Source organism: Anomaloglossus baeobatrachus, chromosome 4 (assembly GCF_048569485.1).
Source record: "Anomaloglossus baeobatrachus isolate aAnoBae1 chromosome 4, aAnoBae1.hap1, whole genome shotgun sequence".
In the NCBI taxonomy this organism is placed as follows: domain Eukaryota; kingdom Metazoa; phylum Chordata; class Amphibia; order Anura; family Aromobatidae; genus Anomaloglossus; species Anomaloglossus baeobatrachus.
The window spans coordinates 592,340,284-592,359,988 of NC_134356.1; the positions used below are offsets into that span (position 1 = coordinate 592,340,284).

General features: G+C 44.5%; 1 protein-coding gene across 2 annotated transcripts in view; it reads left to right on the forward strand.

Moving 5' to 3' along the window:
• Window positions 1-19,705, forward strand: part of TACR1 (tachykinin receptor 1) — a 425,739-nt gene that overhangs the window by 375,007 nt on the left and 31,027 nt on the right. For both annotated transcript variants that reach the window (XM_075346141.1, XM_075346140.1), the window contains exons 3-4: window positions 8,700-8,850; window positions 11,413-11,603. In XM_075346141.1, coding sequence (XP_075202256.1) covers window positions 8,700-8,850; window positions 11,413-11,603 — 342 coding nt within the window. The remainder of the gene's footprint in view (window positions 1-8,699; window positions 8,851-11,412; window positions 11,604-19,705) is intronic.

The following is a 19,705-nucleotide window of genomic DNA, read 5'->3' on the forward strand; positions in this document are numbered from 1 at the left end:
TTGGAGAAACCACTTGTTATATTAAATGTTTTGAGTTATTTACATTCTTCTTGTTCGATTGATTTTTGGAAAAATGTTTAAAAATTTTACTAATAAACCTAATTGGAAATGGGGATTCAATAATCTTGATTATTACTATATATAATACTATAGTATATATAGTACTATATTTTGCTGCAAAACAGGTTACTCATTGACTATTTGTAACATTCACGTTTGCCACAATCCACTCTTGTTACGTCCAATGTGGCAATGCAGAAGTCAATAAAAAAAAAGTCGGTACACGAGGAGTGTAAGTTTCCATTGATTTTGATATAGTAAAACTTCAGATCCTATTTTATGTGACTTATGTGACATTACATGATTGTATCAGACAACATATGGGAAAAGTGTGACGCCATAAATGTATTAAACATGGCATGTATAAAGGTTTGACCCACCGATTCCAAGGTCGTGGATAAAGGGGGTAATGGTCACACTGCCATTTTTTGTTCATTTCTTCTATGATTGCCCCCTAGCATACATTCAGGTGTACTGTAAAACAATTGTTTCTAAGCATTCAATGAAGCAATAGTATGTAGTTTTTCTGTGTAGACAGGAATCAATACAGGACATCAGCAGACGCACGGTAATGGAGTTAGGGAGCTTTGTTGGCCGACAGCTTTCCAAGCAGAACAGAATCAAGTATAATAACCTGGAGAAGTACACGGAAATTACAAAAGATTTGTCACTTGTCCGATGTTTCCTGAATAAAGGGGAAAATGTCACACACACAGGTTGTGCAAAGGTATCAATCGCACTTTAGATCTGCTGTCTTAGGGCGCCCACAGGCTCCTCTGCCAAAAAGAGAGAAAATTATTAAAAATGGCACATGAACGGAGAGGGGCCTTTTCCAGTATTTACATTGGGACCCAGTAGATTTATGGCGTAAAAATAAATAAATTAAAACCAGGGAGGATTTGTTTTAGCAAACTCATAACCACGTACAATATCAAATTCCATTTTCCAGAAGGTAAATGTCTAAGCATTTTTAACCATAAGAGTAAGGCGGGCTTTGCACACTACGACATCGCAGGTGCGATGTCGGTGGGGTCAAATTGAAAATGATGCACTTCCGGCATCGCATGCGACATCGTAGTGTGTAAAGCCTAGATGATACGATTAACGAGCGCAAAAGCGTCGTAATCGTATCATCGGTGCAGCGTCGGCGTAATCCATGATTACGCTGACGCGACAGTCCGATGTTGTTCCTCGCTCCTGCGGCAGCACACATCGCTGTGTGTGAAGCTGCAGGAGCGAGGAACATCTCCTACCGGCGTCACTGTGGCTTCCGTAGGATATGCGGAAGGAAGGAGATGGGCGGGATATTTACATCCCACTCATCTCCGCTCCGATTGGCCGCCTGGCGTGTGACGTCGCTATGACGCCGCACGACCCGCCCCCTTAACAAGGAGGCGGGTCGCCGGCCAGAGCGACGGTCGCAGGACAGGTGAGTCCATGTGAAGCTGCCGTAGCGATAATGTTCGCTACGGCAGCTATCACAAGGAAATTGCTGCTGCGACGGGGGCGGGTACTATCGCGCTCAGCATCGCAGCATTGGCCTGCGATGTCGCAGCGTGCAAAGTACCCCTAAGATAAGTTCTGCAGTTTTTGGAAATTTTGCCAATTTTGATGCTTAGGTCAAAATTGGACGTCTCTGCGAAAAATCACAGACATGTGGACGGCCCCATCCACTATTAGGCTATGTTCACACAGAGCATGTTTTACTGCGTTTTTGGTGCATTTTTGAGGTCACAAAGATGCACCTAAATGCATGCATTTCCTTCTCCAGCAAAGTCTATGAAATTTCTATTTTACTGTCCACACAGTGCATGTTTTTTTAGCTGTACCTTGGCTGCGTTTTTGAAGATGCAGCATGTCAATTCTTTTTGCATTTTTGCCAGTGTTTAAGAGCCCTTCCAGTCAATGGAATTGACTTAAAAAACGCATTGGGCAAAATGCGGTAAAAACGTGGATGTGTTTTTTGGGGCCAAAAACGCTACATCTTTGAGGTTAAGAAAAGATGCAGTGTGTGAACAAAGCCTAAAGCCTGCTTTACATGTTGCAATTTCGCATACGATATCGTATGCGATTTGCAACGCCCCCATCGTATGTGCAGCACGTTCAATTTGTTGAATGTGCCGCACAAATGATTAACCCCCATCACACATACTTACCTTCCATACGACCTCGATGTGGGCGGCGAACGTCCACTTCCTGGAGTGGGAGGGACGTTTGGCGTCACATCGACGTCACGCGGCAGCTGGCCAATAGAAGCGGAGGGGCGGAGCTGAGCGGGACTTAAACATCCCGCCCACCTCCTTCCTTCCGCATTGTGGGCCGGGAGCCGCAGGAGGCAGGTGAGATCTGTTCATCGTTCCCGGGGTGTCACACACTGCGATGTGCGCTACCTTGGGTACGATGAATAATCTGACGTTCAATTCGTCAGGAATGAACGACGTGCATGCGATGAACGGTTTTTCATTCAATCGCAATTGCACGTCGCTGTCACACGCTACAACATACCTTACGATGCCAGATGTGCGTCACTTACAACGTGAACCCACCGACACATCGTAAGATATCTTGTAGCGTGTAAAGCGGGCTTTACAGACATAGGTAGATCCATCAGTAACACAGGTAGCACTAGTATGATAAAAACTAATGTATGAATGAGCTCTTACAGGTTAAACGCTTGAGATGATTTTCAAGGTCAGTTTGGTCATTACACAAACATTTTGTTCAAAATCAAATGAAGAAGGTAACTCATGACAGTAAATTTCAAATTTTAAAGCCTGCTTTACATGTTACGATTCTGCATACGATATCGTATGCGATCGTAACCGCCCCCATCGTATGTGCGGCACGTTCAATTTTGTGGAATGTGCCGCACAAACGATTAACCCCCGTCACACGTACTTACCCGTCTATACGACCTCACTGTGAGTGGGCCGAACGTCCACTTCCTGGAGTGGGAGGGACGTTCGGCGTCACATCGACATCACACGGCAGCCGGCCAATAGAAGCGGAGGGGCGGAGATGAGCGGGACGTAAACATCCCGCCCACCTCCTTCCTTCCGCATTTCTGGCCGGGAGGCGCAGGACGCATGTAAGATCTGTTCATTGTTCCCGGGGTGTCACACACTGCGATGTGTGCTACCCCGGGTACGATGAACAACCTGACGTTCAATTCATGAGGAATGAACGGCGTGCGTGCGATGAACGTTTTACCGTTCATTCGCAATCGCACGTAGCTGTTACACGCTACAATGTACCTTACGATGCCGGATGTGCATCACTTACGACGTGACCCCGCCGACACATTGTAAGATATATTGTAGTGTGTAAAGCGGGCTTAAAGGGAATCTGTTAGGTGATTTTCTAGTACAATACTAATATCTTTAAATAGGGCTTAAGGAGACCTTTTGGGATCAGTAAGTTTTATTGCTTTACATTATCTTATTATCTTGTTGTAAGCAACCTACAACTCAGTGTGACATAGTAAAGCTGGTGTCACACATAACGACGACGACAACGACGTCGCTGCTACGTCACCATTTTCTGTGACGTTGCAGCGACGTCCCGTCGCTGTCGCTGTGTGTGACATCCAGCAACGACCTGGCCCCTGCTGTGAGGTCGCCGGTCGTTGCTGAATGTCCAGCTTCATTTTTTGGTCGTCACTCTCCCGCTGTGACACACACATCGCTGTGTGTGACAGCGAGAGAGCGACGAAATGAAGCGATCAGGAGCCGGCACTGGCAGCTGCAGTAAGCTGTAACCAGCGTAAACATCGGGTAACCAAGGGAAGACCTTTCCCTGGTTACCCGATGTTTACGCTGGTTACCAGCCTCCGCTCTTGCTGCCAGTGCCGGCTCCTGCACTGTGACATGTGGCTGCAGTACGCATCGGGTAATTAACCCGATGTGTGCTGCAGGAGAGCAAGGAGCCAGCGCTAAGCGCGGCTCCCTGCTCTCTGAACTGTGACATGTAGCTGCAGCACACATCGGGTTAATTAACCCGATGTGTGCTGCAGGAGAGCAAGGAGCCAGCGCTAAGCGCGGCTCCCTGCTCTCTGAACATGTAGCACAGCGACGTTATGATCGCTGCTTCTGCTGTGTTTGACAGCTAAGCAGCGATCATAACAGCGACTTACAAGGTCGCTGTTACGTCACCGAAAATGGTGACGTAACAGCGACGTCGTTGTCGCTGTCGTTTAGTGTGACACCAGCTTAACTTGTCAAGCATATGTAAAGACAAACAGCATATGCCCTGCTCCCACCTCCTATCTCAGTGCTGGCATCAGTGATAGTAAATCTAAACTGAATTTGCACTGTTACCCCCACCCATACTCCCTTCCACCTATCAGCAGTGATAATGAGTGCACTAAGTGGTTGGTGGAGGCAAATTGTTGTTACATATGCTTGACTAGCATGCAGGAGACATTGAATTCTATGAAGCTTAGAGCAAGATAACAAGATAAGGTAGAACAAAAAAAAACTTACTGATCCTGAAAGGTCTCATTAAGCCCTATTTAAAGTAACATTAATATTGTACTAAAAAAAAATCACCTGACAGATTCCCTTTAATAGTGTTCCACACCTCGCCAAAACTTTTTTGTTTTGGTGAAAAAGTTAAGGTCCTAGTCCCTCATGTTCAGTGATTCATTCACCCAGCATTTCACAAATGTTATTTCTTACATAATGTGTTTTCAAAGGTACATTAAAATGCTAAAAACAGTGGGTGAGATCTTCACATTTGCCTAAGTGAAGCATAAAGACTTTGTGATCTTCAGCCGTGGAAGACAAAAAACACTTGGATTCCTAATAATGAAATCAGGCCTAGGTCTAAAAACAAATTTGGGCATAATTAGGACATAGATATATTGTCAGTAAGGGAGCAGAGGCTTATTACTCTGCTTAGAAATACTTGATGTTTTCTATCCTCCATTACTTCATTACATCAGGTTAGTGTTTTTCCTCAAGGCGACACTGAAGACGAAGACTTCGGTTCACGACATCCTTATTGTCATTCTTGATATGAACCCTGCAGGGCACTGTGTAAAGGAACGCTCCCCACATATTGTAGATATAGTGTGTCTAGGTCATGGCCTGAGGGGACCTGCATGACACAGATTCGTGGACCACCAGTCTGCTTTGTGTCTTGTGTCTTCCAATCTGCACTTTATCTTTTATCAACAATTTCTCAAAAAACATTAATATATAAAAAAAATAGGGCCCTCCATGTGAAAAACCTAAGCATAGGCAAAAATATAATGGAATTTTTGGGCTCCTAAGAAATGGAATTACAATCCATCAACCAGATTTTATTAGAGATAAGGAAAATTAAGTTTCTAAGTAAAATTTTGGTTTAACTGAGAACTTTAGTGCCCGCCGCACATCATTGTGAAGCTTCATACCGTTCTGAAAACTACAAATCCCACAATGCAGTGCGGTGCAGAGATCAAGCTGATGCACACATAAACCTGTGGGCTACACGTTACCTCTCCAATATGTGCCACTCTTAGAGTGTGCAAGGTCAATAGCCGAGACTACTAATCCAGCCTAATGTATGGCACATAATTAATGACTTGCCATACAGTTTCTTTGGCCAGACACCTACGTCATGGAGGTCCGTAATATAATTCATGGAAGAGAATTCACCATAATATGAGTAAAAGGACAGGGCTAAGGAGAGTGTTTTACAATAGTAATCAAATGTAAAAGTTATTCTTACAGTCCTAAGAATAAAAGTTAAAGGGATGGTTCACTACTCTGCAATAGTGGCCACATCCCTGTAAAACTGATAGGGAAGGCTTTTTCTAAATACCTTATTCAGTCAATTCTGCCTCTGAGCGGCACTGTTGTGGTCCACTCACTTCCATGAAGTGACCCCCGGGGCTCCGTGACCTCTGTGATCCGGTGATGTTAGGTCAACTTCCAGTTGACCCGACATCACCACGGCCGGCCCCAGTCTTCCTGAGTGACTGGGCTGTGAGTAGAGTTTCACAGCTCGTCACAGCCCAGCATCACAGCCCAGCATCACAGCCCAGCATCACAGCCCAGCATCACAGCCCAGCATTGCTCCCGCTTGCGGCGCTTTGCAGTAAAGGAGAGCGCGTGTGACATGCTGGGCTGTGACTCTGGACTGTGATGAGCGGTGAAACACCGCCCACAGCCCAGTTACTTAGGAAGACTGGGGCCGGCCGCAGTGATGTCGGGTCAACTGGAAGTTGACCCGACATCACCGGATCTCAGAGTTCACGGAACCCGGGGATCACGTCATGGGGATGAGCAGACTGCAATAGCGCTGCTGACAGGCATAATTGGCTGAACAAGGTATTTGAGAGAAGCCTTCCCTATCAGTTTTACGGGGATGTAGCCACTATTGCAGAGTAGTGAACCATCTCCTTTAAGAGAAAAAAGTCCTGAAAAAACTAAACGTACTGTATAATACGCCAAAATATAGTAACAACCCTTACATAAGAGACCTGTGAAAATAGACTTCACTATAGAATAGACTCTGCAGACTTGAAAATGCATCTATAATCTGACACCTCAAGGGGGATCTTGTTTTAAGACTGGTTTACAGATTGAATGCTGAATTCAGGAAACAATTGGAAAAGTGGCTCCTAAGTGGAGAAAGAAGTATAATACTGTGGTAGCATTTCTTTCAAAGTATTTCATATTTACTTGTACTAAATTTACATATATTTTGTTACAATGACAGTGACCATTTATGCAGTATAATATGACAACTGTCTGTTTTATAGTGTAACAAGACAATCTACATCATGGTAATTGCTGGCGCAAATGTGTTAGCATGGCTCAATTTCCACATACTTGGGCACACCACTAATAGGGACATTAAATCACGCTTCTTGTCTCGAAGAAAACAACATCAATGTCTAAACTGTTTATTTCTCTTAATAATATATTGTCAGACAATCCCGCAGATTGCGACCTGCCTTGTGTCTGCTAAATAAAGGAATTAAGCTGTATATTTATCAGAAGAGTGTGTTTGGATGTGTGTCCCTCTTCCAGTAACATAATCAGTCATTAGAAGCTCTTAGAGGTTGCCGCACAAGCAGTCTCTGAAGTCGCTTGCCAACTCAAGTCATGTGCTGGACAACTGGATTTATACGCAATTGTGATGGTTTTGCGAGAAGAGTTAGTGCCGCCTGTATATCACTGCTCATTTCAGAACCACTCAAGGTCTATGCAAGGGTAACATGGATCTCTGTTGTTTCTCACAACGTCTGACATCTTAAAAGTTTTTATCGGTGAAGACCATGTCCTAAGATTTCTACGGATCTCACAAATAAATCTAGGAGAGAAGAGCCAAGCGCCTATCTCACCCAGGAAAGCATAGGCAATCTAGTGGAGTCACAGTATACTTATAGTTACATAGTAAAGTTGAAAAAAACATGTATGTCCATCAAGTATAAAGGGGTTGTCCTAGACTTATAAATAGAAATGAGTGATACCGAGGTTCGGTGTTCCTACCAAACACAGACTTTACAAAAAAAAAACAGCGTTTGAGCTCAGAATTTGGCTGCTTTACATATAAACACCACTTGCGCGAGCATCACTGGGCTTGGGTATGCTCAGTGCTCAGCCCAATGCGAGCCGCTTGCAGTGATTGAACGGCTCACACTGGGAGTATCAACAGCGTCATCGGATATAGTGTGCATCAAACAAAAAAAATGGAAAAACACCCCCCACCCGCCCCTGGAAGTGATCTGTTTATAGCTGGCTGCATGTGAGTGGAGACCCAAACTGCCCAATTAGTGACTTCCATTGGGGTTTGGTTAAGTCCAGGTCCCAAACCGAACTTGATTGCAAAATTGGGTTTCGGATGTATGCGCCGTTGAAGCCGTTGACTATAATGGTGCAAACAGAGTTACCGTGCGCTCGGTCATGCACCATTTTCATGAGAATATGCTTACTGGAGACTGACACTCAGACATAGTATACTGTGTCTGAGTGTCCGCCTCCAGTAAACCTATACTCCCGAAAATGGTGCACAGCACTTGGTGACTCCATCTACACCATTATAGTCAATGGCCCCGTCAGCGCATACATCTGAAACCCATTTTGTGGAGGTTCGGACAGAAGCCCAGACGACAGCACTGAACGGAGATTGGAACACAGTGTGAAAGCAGCCTTAGACCAGATGTACAGTGTGCAGAGCCGGAACAACACAGCTCTATACGCTATGATGTGGCTGTTTTGGGCTTCTAAAGCTCAGCTCTCATTTACCTCAATAGGAGATGTGCTACAGTACTTGAGAATGGCCATTACATAGTGTGGAGCTGTACTGTCCTGGCTGAAAACAGCTGATCAGTGGAGCTGCCGGATGTCAGACCCACACCGATTTGATATTGATGACCCATCCTTAGGATAAGTTATCATTATCAAAGTAGTGGAAAATGTTTAAGTATGTGCCCCCATTGCTAAGGAGCACCACCACAGGTGTACCAGGTTTTATCCAGACATAAAGGTAGTCACAAAGTCCTAAACCCTATCACTACCAAAAAAAACTACTCCTATACAACGGCAATAGCTGAATTCTTATACAATGGGAATAATACTATGCATAGAAATCATCTAACAAGTTTTTTCTTTAAGACTATTTACCTGGTGATGTATCTTATTCCTTAGGTACCAGGTGTCTGTGTTTTGCCTCATCTACGTGCTGCCTTTGCTGGTAATAGGGTGTGCATACACCTTCATTGGGATGACTCTTTGGGCCAGTGAGATTCCTGGAGATTCATCAGACCGATACCACGAGCAGGTGGTAGCAAAACGAAAGGTAAGTGAAATAAATAATCATTGCCTTGTTATTTAGAAAAACACACCCCATGTAGATGTCTTCACACTTCAGTTATACAGTTTTTGTAGCTACACAAGGAATGGCCAAAATTTCTAGAGACATTTAAAGGGGTGGTCCACTACAATGCATAGTGGCCATGTTGATGTAAGGCTGAAACAGAAGGCTTTGTCTAAATACCTTCTGTTGTCAATGCTGCCTGTGAGCGGCGCTATCGCTGTCCACTCATCCCCATAGCGTGACCCAGGCTGATTTGACCTCTGATGTCTGGTGATGGCACGTCAACTTCTGGAATGGGAAGTTGACCTGGCATCACCGAGGCGTGACCCACTCTCCGTGAGTGACTGGGCTGTGGGCAGAGTTTCATCGCACGTCACAGTCCATCATGTCACGCGCTCTCTCCTTCACCGCAGAGCGCCACAAGCACAAGCGATGCTGGGCTGTGATGTGCAGTGAAACTCTGTCCATAGCCCAGTCACTCATGGAGACTGGGTCACGCCTCGGTGATGCCGGATGAATTTCCAATTCCGTACGTTGACGTGACATTAGAGATCACTGCAGCTGGGGGTCACGTGATGTTGATGAACGGACAGCAATAGCGCCGCTCTTAGGCAGCATTGAAAACAGAAGATATTTAGAAACCGGCTTCTGTTTCAGCCTTACATTGATGTGGCCACTATGTATTGAGGTGGACCACCCCTTTAAGCCATGCTACAACCATGAGCATCTTAGGAACACTCCCACCCCTCACGGTAATGCCCGGAGCCCATCCTGGAATGTCCACTTTTGGGCAAGATTTACAAAAACCATGGTTCCTCTTGGCCCAGAAGTCCCTGGAAATCTGGGACAGTTTCCAACTATGAGTTGGTAAAGCCAATACAATAGTAAATATACTCCCAGTGCTGGCTTTATCAACTACATCAAATTAGCACACGGAAAAACACCATCAAGCTTTAAACCAAGGAAAGATTAATTCAAAATTTAAGCCTCAAACTGAAATCAAAGGGAAAGTTGTGTACAAAGTGTTTGTTGCCTTTTGCCTTTTTTTTTGCTGGTGGATCTATTCCCATAGATGATTACTGGATGTAGAAAACATAGACGAAGCTGTGATACCAGGCAAAGTCCATGGACAAGCGAGGGACTATTTTAGGGAAAGAAAATGCAAACTATCCCTTTACCATTGCGTATTTCTTAACAGATTTATTTTGATAATCTCAGACAATCCCTTTATTCCCTCGGCCTTTAAATATGGGAAAAATATGTCCAGTAGCATCTTTTCTGCAATATCCTGCAGGTCTGTTTAGCTTGTTATATTAGAATGATTTGCAAATTTATCCATTTCCATTTATAGCAACACTCTGAGCAAAATATATAATCTGTATAATTCCCAGGTAAGGGGCTGAGGGAATGGGGCAGAACACAGGGTTTTAGAGGGAATCTGTCAGCAGGGGTTGCTATGTAATCTGAGGGCAGACTATTGCAGGGGTTGAAACGTAAAATTCAACCATGTGTCACATAACACCCCCTGTGCTGCTGTTTAGTTAAAATGAGTGTTATATCACTATGATATTATTATTGCTGTGACTAGCTAGCTCCTGCCATGTTGTCTGATAACGCCCCCTCCTGTAGTTAGCACTTCCCTGTCTATAGAAATGTACATACAGAGTCAGGTGTGGGCGGAGTTAGCTTTTTCAGCTTTGTTGCATGCTAAGTCTAAAAACTCTGATTGTTTCAGAACCGCTGCACCCACTAATCTAAGTGATACATCGTTAGATTCAGGGTCTCTTTGCTACATCATGCTCCTCCCAGATGAGGTAGCAGAAACCTGTAGACAGATTCTCTTTAAACAAAAGAAAACTTATCATCTCTGTACCATGCACTGCCCCACTGGCCTATGGTGTATTACAGTGGCAACAAAGTGGATACAATTTTAACAAAACTAACATATCACATGCACTGACCTGCAGTGCCAATTTTATTTACACAAAATGTCAAATTATGACTTTAATGCAAGATATTCAATTTTACAATGCAGAGGGACTATTTTTGGCAAATGTGCTGCTGAGAATGATAATTTTTAAGCAATCTCAAAAATAATTCCACCCAACTAGTGAGCGGTTAGGCGATGCTCACATCAGCGGTATTTTGCCGCCAGGCAGGATGCGGTAGAAATGCATTTCAGCTCAATTCACCTCCAATGGAGTCTCGGCGGGATGCGGTCAAATGCACTGCATGTGACCACATGTGACCGCATGTTGTCCCGATTCCATAGAAAATGAATGGAGCGGAAACGCATCTGTACTGGATCTGGCCCTCGGCAAAATACCGCTGATGTGAGCACGGCCTTGGCAGCCTGTTCACACTGCACAATTATCAGGATATAAGCAATCCTAGATACGCTCATTCCCGATCATTTTCTAGTGTAAACTTACCTTCAGTCTCAAACTCTACGTAGTACTACAACAGCTTTTTGACCATTGAATCTTATGACCAATGATTGACCCAATTGATATTTCACTACCTGTTCTCTCCTACACCCCTTAGGTTGTGAAGATGATGATCGTTGTAGTTTGCACATTTGCGATTTGCTGGCTGCCGTATCATATCTACTTTTTGCTGCAGACCCTCAGTCACACCAATCAGAAGTTCTATCAGCAACTTTACCTGGCCATTATGTGGCTGGCGATGAGCTCCACCATGTACAACCCCATCATTTATTGTTGTCTGAATGACAGGTGAGTCATGAGAGAAAAATTAACTTTTTGAATTTACCAAATGGCTGCAATGAATCAAAGAGTGAAAAATTCAAAGGGGTCTGAATACTTTCCGTACCCATTGTATGTTATTGTCAAGGGCAAACCGACAGTGTCCAAGCCTAACGCTACTCTTTGCAATCCGCCATACACAAGTACACTCAGTTCAGCTGAGCATGCATATGTTTGAATCATAAGAGGAAAGTACATTGATGCCGGATACCTCTGTTATCAGGTTATCTCCCACGAGAAACAAATACCTAATTGGGAATCCGTTTCTGGGCAATTTTTCTGTCCTACTGTATCTGCAATTGGGAAAATGGGGACACACCCATAGACACTAGACAGTCGAAAGGTCCCACTAAAATTGGTGGGTTTATCTACCAATAACCTAATGTTTATGACCAGCTTGAGTTTTTGCACCTCTTTTGAGTACATTTTTTTTGGGCAAGACTGAAATATTCCATTCAACAAATGCCCCAAACGTTTGCGCTTTTCTACCTACATATAGAGTTGCATTTGACTGCCATTGACACACATTGATAAAAAAAAGTATACTCATGGTTTTGGTATACAGTACATGCTGTACATATTTATTTGAGGCAAATCCATTACCAGTAAAACATATTACAGCAGGAAAGTTCTTTGGCAAACTTCTGTCTAAAAGACTCTGTTAGAGAAATAGATATAAAGGATTTTCAAGATTCTAGGCTTTATATAAAGTAAAAATATGCTGTGAATATAGCTAAAAGAGGCTGGTTTTGGACATTTACGTCATAACAATAGGATATAGGACTGCTATTGGTATCTACAATATCTCGAGAACAGGGTCCCTTAGTTGCTCTCTCATTAATAAAGATATACAAGACAAAACAATCCCTGATCTTGGGGAGACCAGCCAGAGAAAACACTGTTGGCAGCCAGCAAAGTCTACGTGCATTGCCCCCTGGGAAGTATGCAAATTAAAAAGGTCCGTGGAGCCTCTCTTAGGAGTCTCAACACAGAAAATAGCCAGGTATCCCTCCGGGAAGGGCCTAGCCAAAGAGTGGCTCTTTTTAGGAGACCACCACAACCACCATATTAAGTGGCCCTTTTAGTCAATATCCAGTTCTTGACGAGTTTAAAGATATGCCTGCGCATGCTGTCCAGCATTTATGGCTTCTCTTTTTTGCTATGCCATAAATGTCCCAGTTGGAGTAACCCTTAAAGGGAACCTGTCAGGTCCCTTATGCGTTCTAACCTAGAAGCAGGGTGATGTGTGGCCTAGAAACCCCTTCCTACCCATCCCTGTGTTGTAATATTGTGTAATATGAATGCATAAAAAAAGTTTTATTACTTACATGTTCCCTATGTAAATAAGCAGAGGGTCTAGTCCCCTGGGCGTCGCATAGCCCCGTGGGCGTTTGCATGCTTTCCGTGGTATTACGCCCCTGTGGGCGTGATACCATGGATTTACATGAGCGATGCCACCATCAGCTCCATGAGATCCCATGTGTGCATGCTTGCCATTTCCGCTGCCTTGTAATCTGGGTGCTTGCTTCTTGGCTTTAGATGCGCTTTATGCATGGTAGAAAGCACAGGAGTCTTCTGAGCATGAGCAGTGTGCATCTGAAGCGATACGCAAGCACCTGGATTACAAGGCTGCCTAAATGGCAAGCATGCACAAGCAAGATCTCAAGGAGCGGACAGTGACATCGCTCATGTAAATCCATGGTATCACGCCCACAAGGGCGTGATACACGGAAAGCATGCAAACGCCCACGGGGCCGATGCGACACCCAGGGGGCTAGAGCCTCTTATCATTTACATAGGGAAAATGTAAGTAATAAAATATATTTTTTACATTCATGTTACACAATATTACAACACAGGGATGAGTAGGAAGGGGTTACTAGGCCAAACATCACCCTACTTCTAGGTTACAACGCATAAGGGACCTGACAGGTTCCCATTAAAGGGTTGCTCTAATCTTCTACCTGCAGGAGTGCACCACTCCTGGCTTCCTGGTTGATAGGGAAAGGCGGGCTCTGGAAGATTGAAGCACAAAGGATTGAAGCTAGTCCGATACACCGGCCAGCTTCAGAGCTGTGTGAGCAAGCTCGAAAGCATAAGGCCTGCTAGATGGAATACTATGGGACAAAACAAAGCAAATAAGGTCTTATCCAACCGATATATGGTGTATAGATGCGCTCAACTTATTAAGTTTTTTGTAACACAACAAGATTAAAGGCCTGTAATCAGTTGCTGCACGAAAAGAGACCCAATGCTAATAACAATATTAAGGAACCAGAGCTATGTCGTGGTGATGACTGTGCTGCTGAGAAGTAACGAGAGACCAATGTGCAAGATCCAGATGAAAGACGGTTTATTACTCAAATGTGTTTTGAAGACTGGTGAATCTCCTGAAGAAGTGTAAACACTTTGAAACGCGTTGAGAAATAAACCGCCTTTCATCTGGATATTGCATATTGGTCTCTCCTTCTCAGCAACACAGTCATAACCACGACATAGCTCTGGTTCCTTCATAAAGCTTACGAGAGGTATGTGCTCTTTATCTAGTTGACCAGCAATTCTGAGACCATAGGGTGACATAAGCAACAAACTGTAAACCATAGAATTAAAAATCCACAAAAGAGATCGGACCGCACTCCCTGAAGTACAAAGGAGGATCTTCTTTATTTAACAAAGGTGCAGAATAAAAAGCAGGAGAAGAGCTGGGTGCAGGCCCCCTCCAGGACGACGGCCGTTTCGACGATGACCTGTCGAAGCGTAATTAGATGCGAAACGGCCGTCATCCTAAATGGGGCCTGCACTCAGCTCCTCTCCTGCTTTTTATCCTGCACCTTTGTTAAATAAAGATCTTCCTTTGTACTTCGGAGAGTGCGGTCTGATCTCTTTTGTGGACTTTACATGGAATACTTCTTCTCATCTGACGTGTACCTCTAAGTCGAGATCTTGGAGTACCTGAACTGATCCTCACTCCTGTGTGACACCCTTTCAAGGTAACGCTTGGTGGTGTGGGACTTTTTCCTTCTGTGTTTCCGCTGCATAGAATTAAAAATCTACCCGTTCTTAAGAAAAGAGAGGATTTTTAATAAGAAATAAAATTCCAAAGTTTCTTATTTGCACAAATAATTTGTACTTTTACCCATCTGAGCATTTCATATAATCCCTTTAAGTTGTTCTATTCCTTGACCTGCAGCATTAGACACCCCCAAATACAAGAGTGACACTCTTTCTGGATAAAGAAAGACTATTTTGTCTAATATCATCAAATCCTATGACATTTTAAGGCATGATAAGAAATGCAACTAATAAAAAACATAGCACCTAAAGCGATGTGCAGAAAATAAGTAATTCCCTTCAGTCAATTTATCAGCAAATCAGAGCAGATTTCTATACCGTAATAAAAGGGTTTTTTTGTGGGACCAGGTAGCACTTGCAAGGTAATAGATAAAAAAGGTTGGTATTACACGGGCATTTTATACACCAAATAAACAATTTCTTTTTAAGTATAGTGATATAAAAACGTAATTGTTGCTGTGGGGCACCTGCTGTCATAGAGAAAATCCATTTAGATTTGTATCATCCATTACTACAGGCCGAAGATGTTGTTTGTTACAGAAAATCTTATTAAATTATCATTTATCCAACCTGGTTGTATAAACTTCTAAGCAAGAAGATCCATCAACATTTTTATTCCCTGTCTATATAAAACGTTTTTGGTATACTATACAATACTTAGTGCTAGTCCGGGGGGGTTAATAATCACACCCAGACTCTGGGACCTGATGGGGACTAAAGGCCCTTTTGCCACCTTAAAATACACCTATGCCATTGCCAAAAAAATTATTTACAAGTCTAATGGTTGAAAATAGTATCAATCTCTCTTTGCATTTTGTCAACCTAAATTTATCAATTTTTTGTTATTATAAATATAATAGCTGTAGAACCCGGCATTGCCCGGAATAGTAACTAAGGTTCTCTCTCTTATTCTCTCACTCGCCCTTTCTTCCTATCTCCCTCTCTCCCAATCTCTATCCCAATATCCCACTCTTCCCTACTCTCTCTGTCTCTCTCTCTCACTTTTCCACTCTCCCTCTCACCCCTGAAATCATATTAACTCAAACATAAGCTGTCTTATATTAAGAATGTCCTTCATTGCCTATAGCATGGGTCCCCAATTCCAGTCGTCAAGGGCCGCCAACAGTGCATGTTTTCAGGATTTCCTTAGTATTGCACATGTGATAATTTAATCACCTGCACAGTTGATGATTCCAACACCCATGCAATGCTAAGGAAATCCTGAAAACATGCACTGTTGGCGGCCCTCAAGGACTGGAGTTGGGGAACCCTGGTCTATAGCAACCAATCAGAGCTCCTTGACCTGTAACAAAATAGAAGCATACCTGTGATTGGTTGCTATAGGCCACCTGATAAATATCCAGGGTAACTGTCAAAACAGCCAATATATTACCTCAAACATCCAAACCATTTCTGTATGTGTCTCTTTCTGTGTGTGTGTGTGTGTCTCTTTCTGTGTCTGTGTCTCTTTCTGTGTGTCTCTTTCTGTGTCTGTGTGTCTCTTTCTGTGTGTGTGTCTTTTTCTGTGTTTGTCTCTCTGTGTGTGTTTTTTTATCTGTGTGTGTCTCTTTCTGTGTGTGTGGGTCTCTGTGTGTTTCTTTCTCTGCCCCATAATAGGAGTCTATAATAACAGATCGTTTCGAGCTCCATTGAATTTAATATAAGTTAAATTTTCCCCTCAAAACATAGTCTATCACATTCCCTGAGTCAAATGAGGAGGCTGTGCAAAATTTTGTGATCGTAAATGTGACGGTGCAGATTCCTTTAGTGGACACACACACACACACACACACACACACACACACACACATACATACATACACTCAGCCTTACATATTAGATTAGAATTTGTTTTAAATTGAGGAGAACGCCATCTTTGAAAACTATAACCCACTTAATATGACAGTAAGCTTTGTGCGGACAGTAGGGGGAGGGGTTATACTTAAATGGGAGAAGAAATAAAAAAGTAAGGGAAATGTAATTATAAAACAAGTTCCTAAATACCTTCAATTAGCAAATGATTGCAGTAGTTTTGTCTAGGTAGATCATCACCATATGCATAAAATGGATCCCATCTTATTACACTGACAGAAACCTGTCCTAGAATATCAGGAATAAGACAGGACGTGAGCATGTGCAGCAGAAGTAAGAAATAAAGACAAGCATGGTATTAAAAGGTTATTCCCATTTCCAAGATCCTATCCTAATATTTAGTAGGTGTTATAATAATAATAGTATTGGGAAATACCTTCAATTAGAGATTCACTATGTCACTTACCTCATGTTCAGGGCATTGCTGGATGTTTGACTATATGCATGGTCATAACCATAGATACCTAAGGTCTTGTAGTGTCCTGAACATAAGGTAAGCGGCATGGCTATATTAGGAGAACAATACTATATTTCTAAATTGAGGTATTTGCTAATATTATTATTATTATTACACCTGCTACATATTGGGATAGGATCTTGGAGATGGGAATACCCCTTTAAGTCTTCCGTGCTTCTTTTGGGCTTAAAGAGAACCTGTCATCAGTGTTCCCATTAAACTCCTACTGACACATTATGTCCCTTTGGATCCTAATGATTTATTCCATGTGTCTCTGCATCCCAAGATACCTCTAAAGCAGTGGTCCCCAACCTTTTTACACCAGGGACTGGCTTCGAGCAAGACCATTTTCCCATGGCCCGGCAGAATGGGTTGATAGTGGTCACATGGCAGCGCGTGACTAATGAGAATATACAGAGAGCAGGAGGGGAAAGAAGGCTGGACACATTTGACGTTCTTGTCCCTGCTCCTGTTTGAGCAAATTTTGCAAGTAGAGCAGCAACACACAACACTGTACATTGAGCCTGAGCGTACAGCACTGCTACTTATCAGCGCTATATATATGTACCGCCCCGGGGCTTGGCCGGCTGCCGAGCCGCTCGGATCCGTGCTCGTCGGTGGGTGGCTCGAGCTCCTCCCGGACCCAGGGGTCACGTCGCTCTGAAGGGATGCTGGCGCTACGTGAGGGGTGGTGTTCGGTGGGGAGGTTCACGGCCGAGGGCCGCGGTTGTTTTGGGGTTAAGTTCGTGACGCCACCCATGGGTTGTGGTGAATGTGGACACCACCGCTGCCATTAACTAGGCTCCTGGGGACGGTGTTATGCAGCCTGGTGTTGACCCCTCCGTGGGCAGGGGGTGATGATCCCAGGGCCCGATGGTTGTGAGGTGCGGGCAGGATGATGCGGTGCAGTGCGGTGCGCGGCCCGAGGGCACTGTTGTACTCACTATGACAGATACACTGGAGTCTCTGGTAAACCAAAAGGATGGTGGTCGGTGCCCGCAGCCGGCTGCGCTTTGCCCCTTACTCAGGTTGGTGGTTCCCGCCTTTCTCCTGCACCTCTTTAGTAGAATGTTGACTTCCTTCGCTTCAGCGACGGGAGTCCACTCCCCGGCTAGTGGATGTCGGGGAGCCCGTTTGCCCGCAGACGCTGGCCCGTGGGATCTCTATGCCTGGGCGGTGGGTGTCTATCCCCCTCGTTGGGCTGTTGCCTTCAGTCGGGACTTGGGTGGGAAAGAACCTAAGGTCCAGACCCCAACAAGTGAATTCGACTCGGTCCAGTGGCTTCTGGGCCTCGTACTGGGTCTGAGTACCCCTCCTGGTGCTCCGGTTTCCGTTCGGTTCCCCGGTTCGGTACCGGCGGGCTACTACCCTGTCCCGGTTCCTGACGGTTCCACCAGCTGTCTTCTCGGCTCCTGCAGGCGGCCACCACCATCTGCCTCCTAGCCACAGGGTATCCTGGCTCCTACCCCGATCCCTGACAGACGTTACTACTTTACAACTACTCTCCTCTCCTAACTGATCTGTTTGTGTTTTTCCCGCCTCAGGCTCTCCGAACTCCTCGGTGGGCATGGCCAACAGCCTGGCTCCGCCCCCGGGTGTGAACGTCAAGACCTGAAAGGGGTGACTCAGGGTTTTTAGGTTGGCTGCTGATACCTTTTATGGGGTAGGGTGTTTGTGCAAGGGCCTACCTGTGACTACCTGGCTAGTCCAGGGCGTCTATATATATATATATATATATATATATATATACTACTGACCAAAAGTTTGGACACACCTCATCTCTAGAACAACTGTTAAGAGGAGACTTTGTGCAGCAGGCCTTCATGATAAAATAGCTGATAGGAAACCACTGTTAGGCCCGTTTCACACGTCAGTGAAAAACACTGACGTTTTTCACTGGCGTGTAAAACACGCACATGTCCCTGTGATTCACGGCACACGTGGGTTGTCTAAGTGCAATCCGGAGTCCGTTCTCCGTGGCCTGTGATTGCACTTAGTAATCAACTCACCTGCGCCCGCTCCCGCTCTCCATGGTGCTGATCGCTCCCGCGGTGCAGCATCCGGCCGGCGCTAACCCCTGCAGCAGCTGCTTCCGGGTCGGCTGTGTCGCGCATCATGAATATGCGCGACAATAATGAGCAGGCTCAGAAGCAGCAAGCTGCACGGGCTGCAGAGGACATCGCTGGACGCCGGGTGAGTTAAAATGTTTTTTATTTTAAAAGCACGTTTTTTTCAGGCACGTGTTTCACGGACCACACCTCTGCGTGGTCCGTGGGACATCAGTGATGCCAGAAAAAAATGGACATGTCTCCGTGCGGCAATCACGCACACTCGGGTACGCCGCACGGAGACACGTGCAGTGAAAAATCACTGACGTGTGAGCAGACCCATTCATTATAATGGGTCTGCGTATGTCAGTGATTCTGGTACGTTAAAAAAAAAGCACAAACGTACCAGAATCACTGACGTGTGAAAGGGGCCTAAAGGACAGGAACAAGCAGAAGAAACATGTTTGGGCTAAAGAACATGGAATGGACATTAGACCAGTGGAAATCTGTGCTTTGGTCTGATGAGTCCAAATTTGAGATCTTTGGATCCAACCACCGTGTCTTTGTAGAAAAGGTGAACAGATGGACTCTACATGCCTGGTTCCCACCGTGAAGCATGGAGG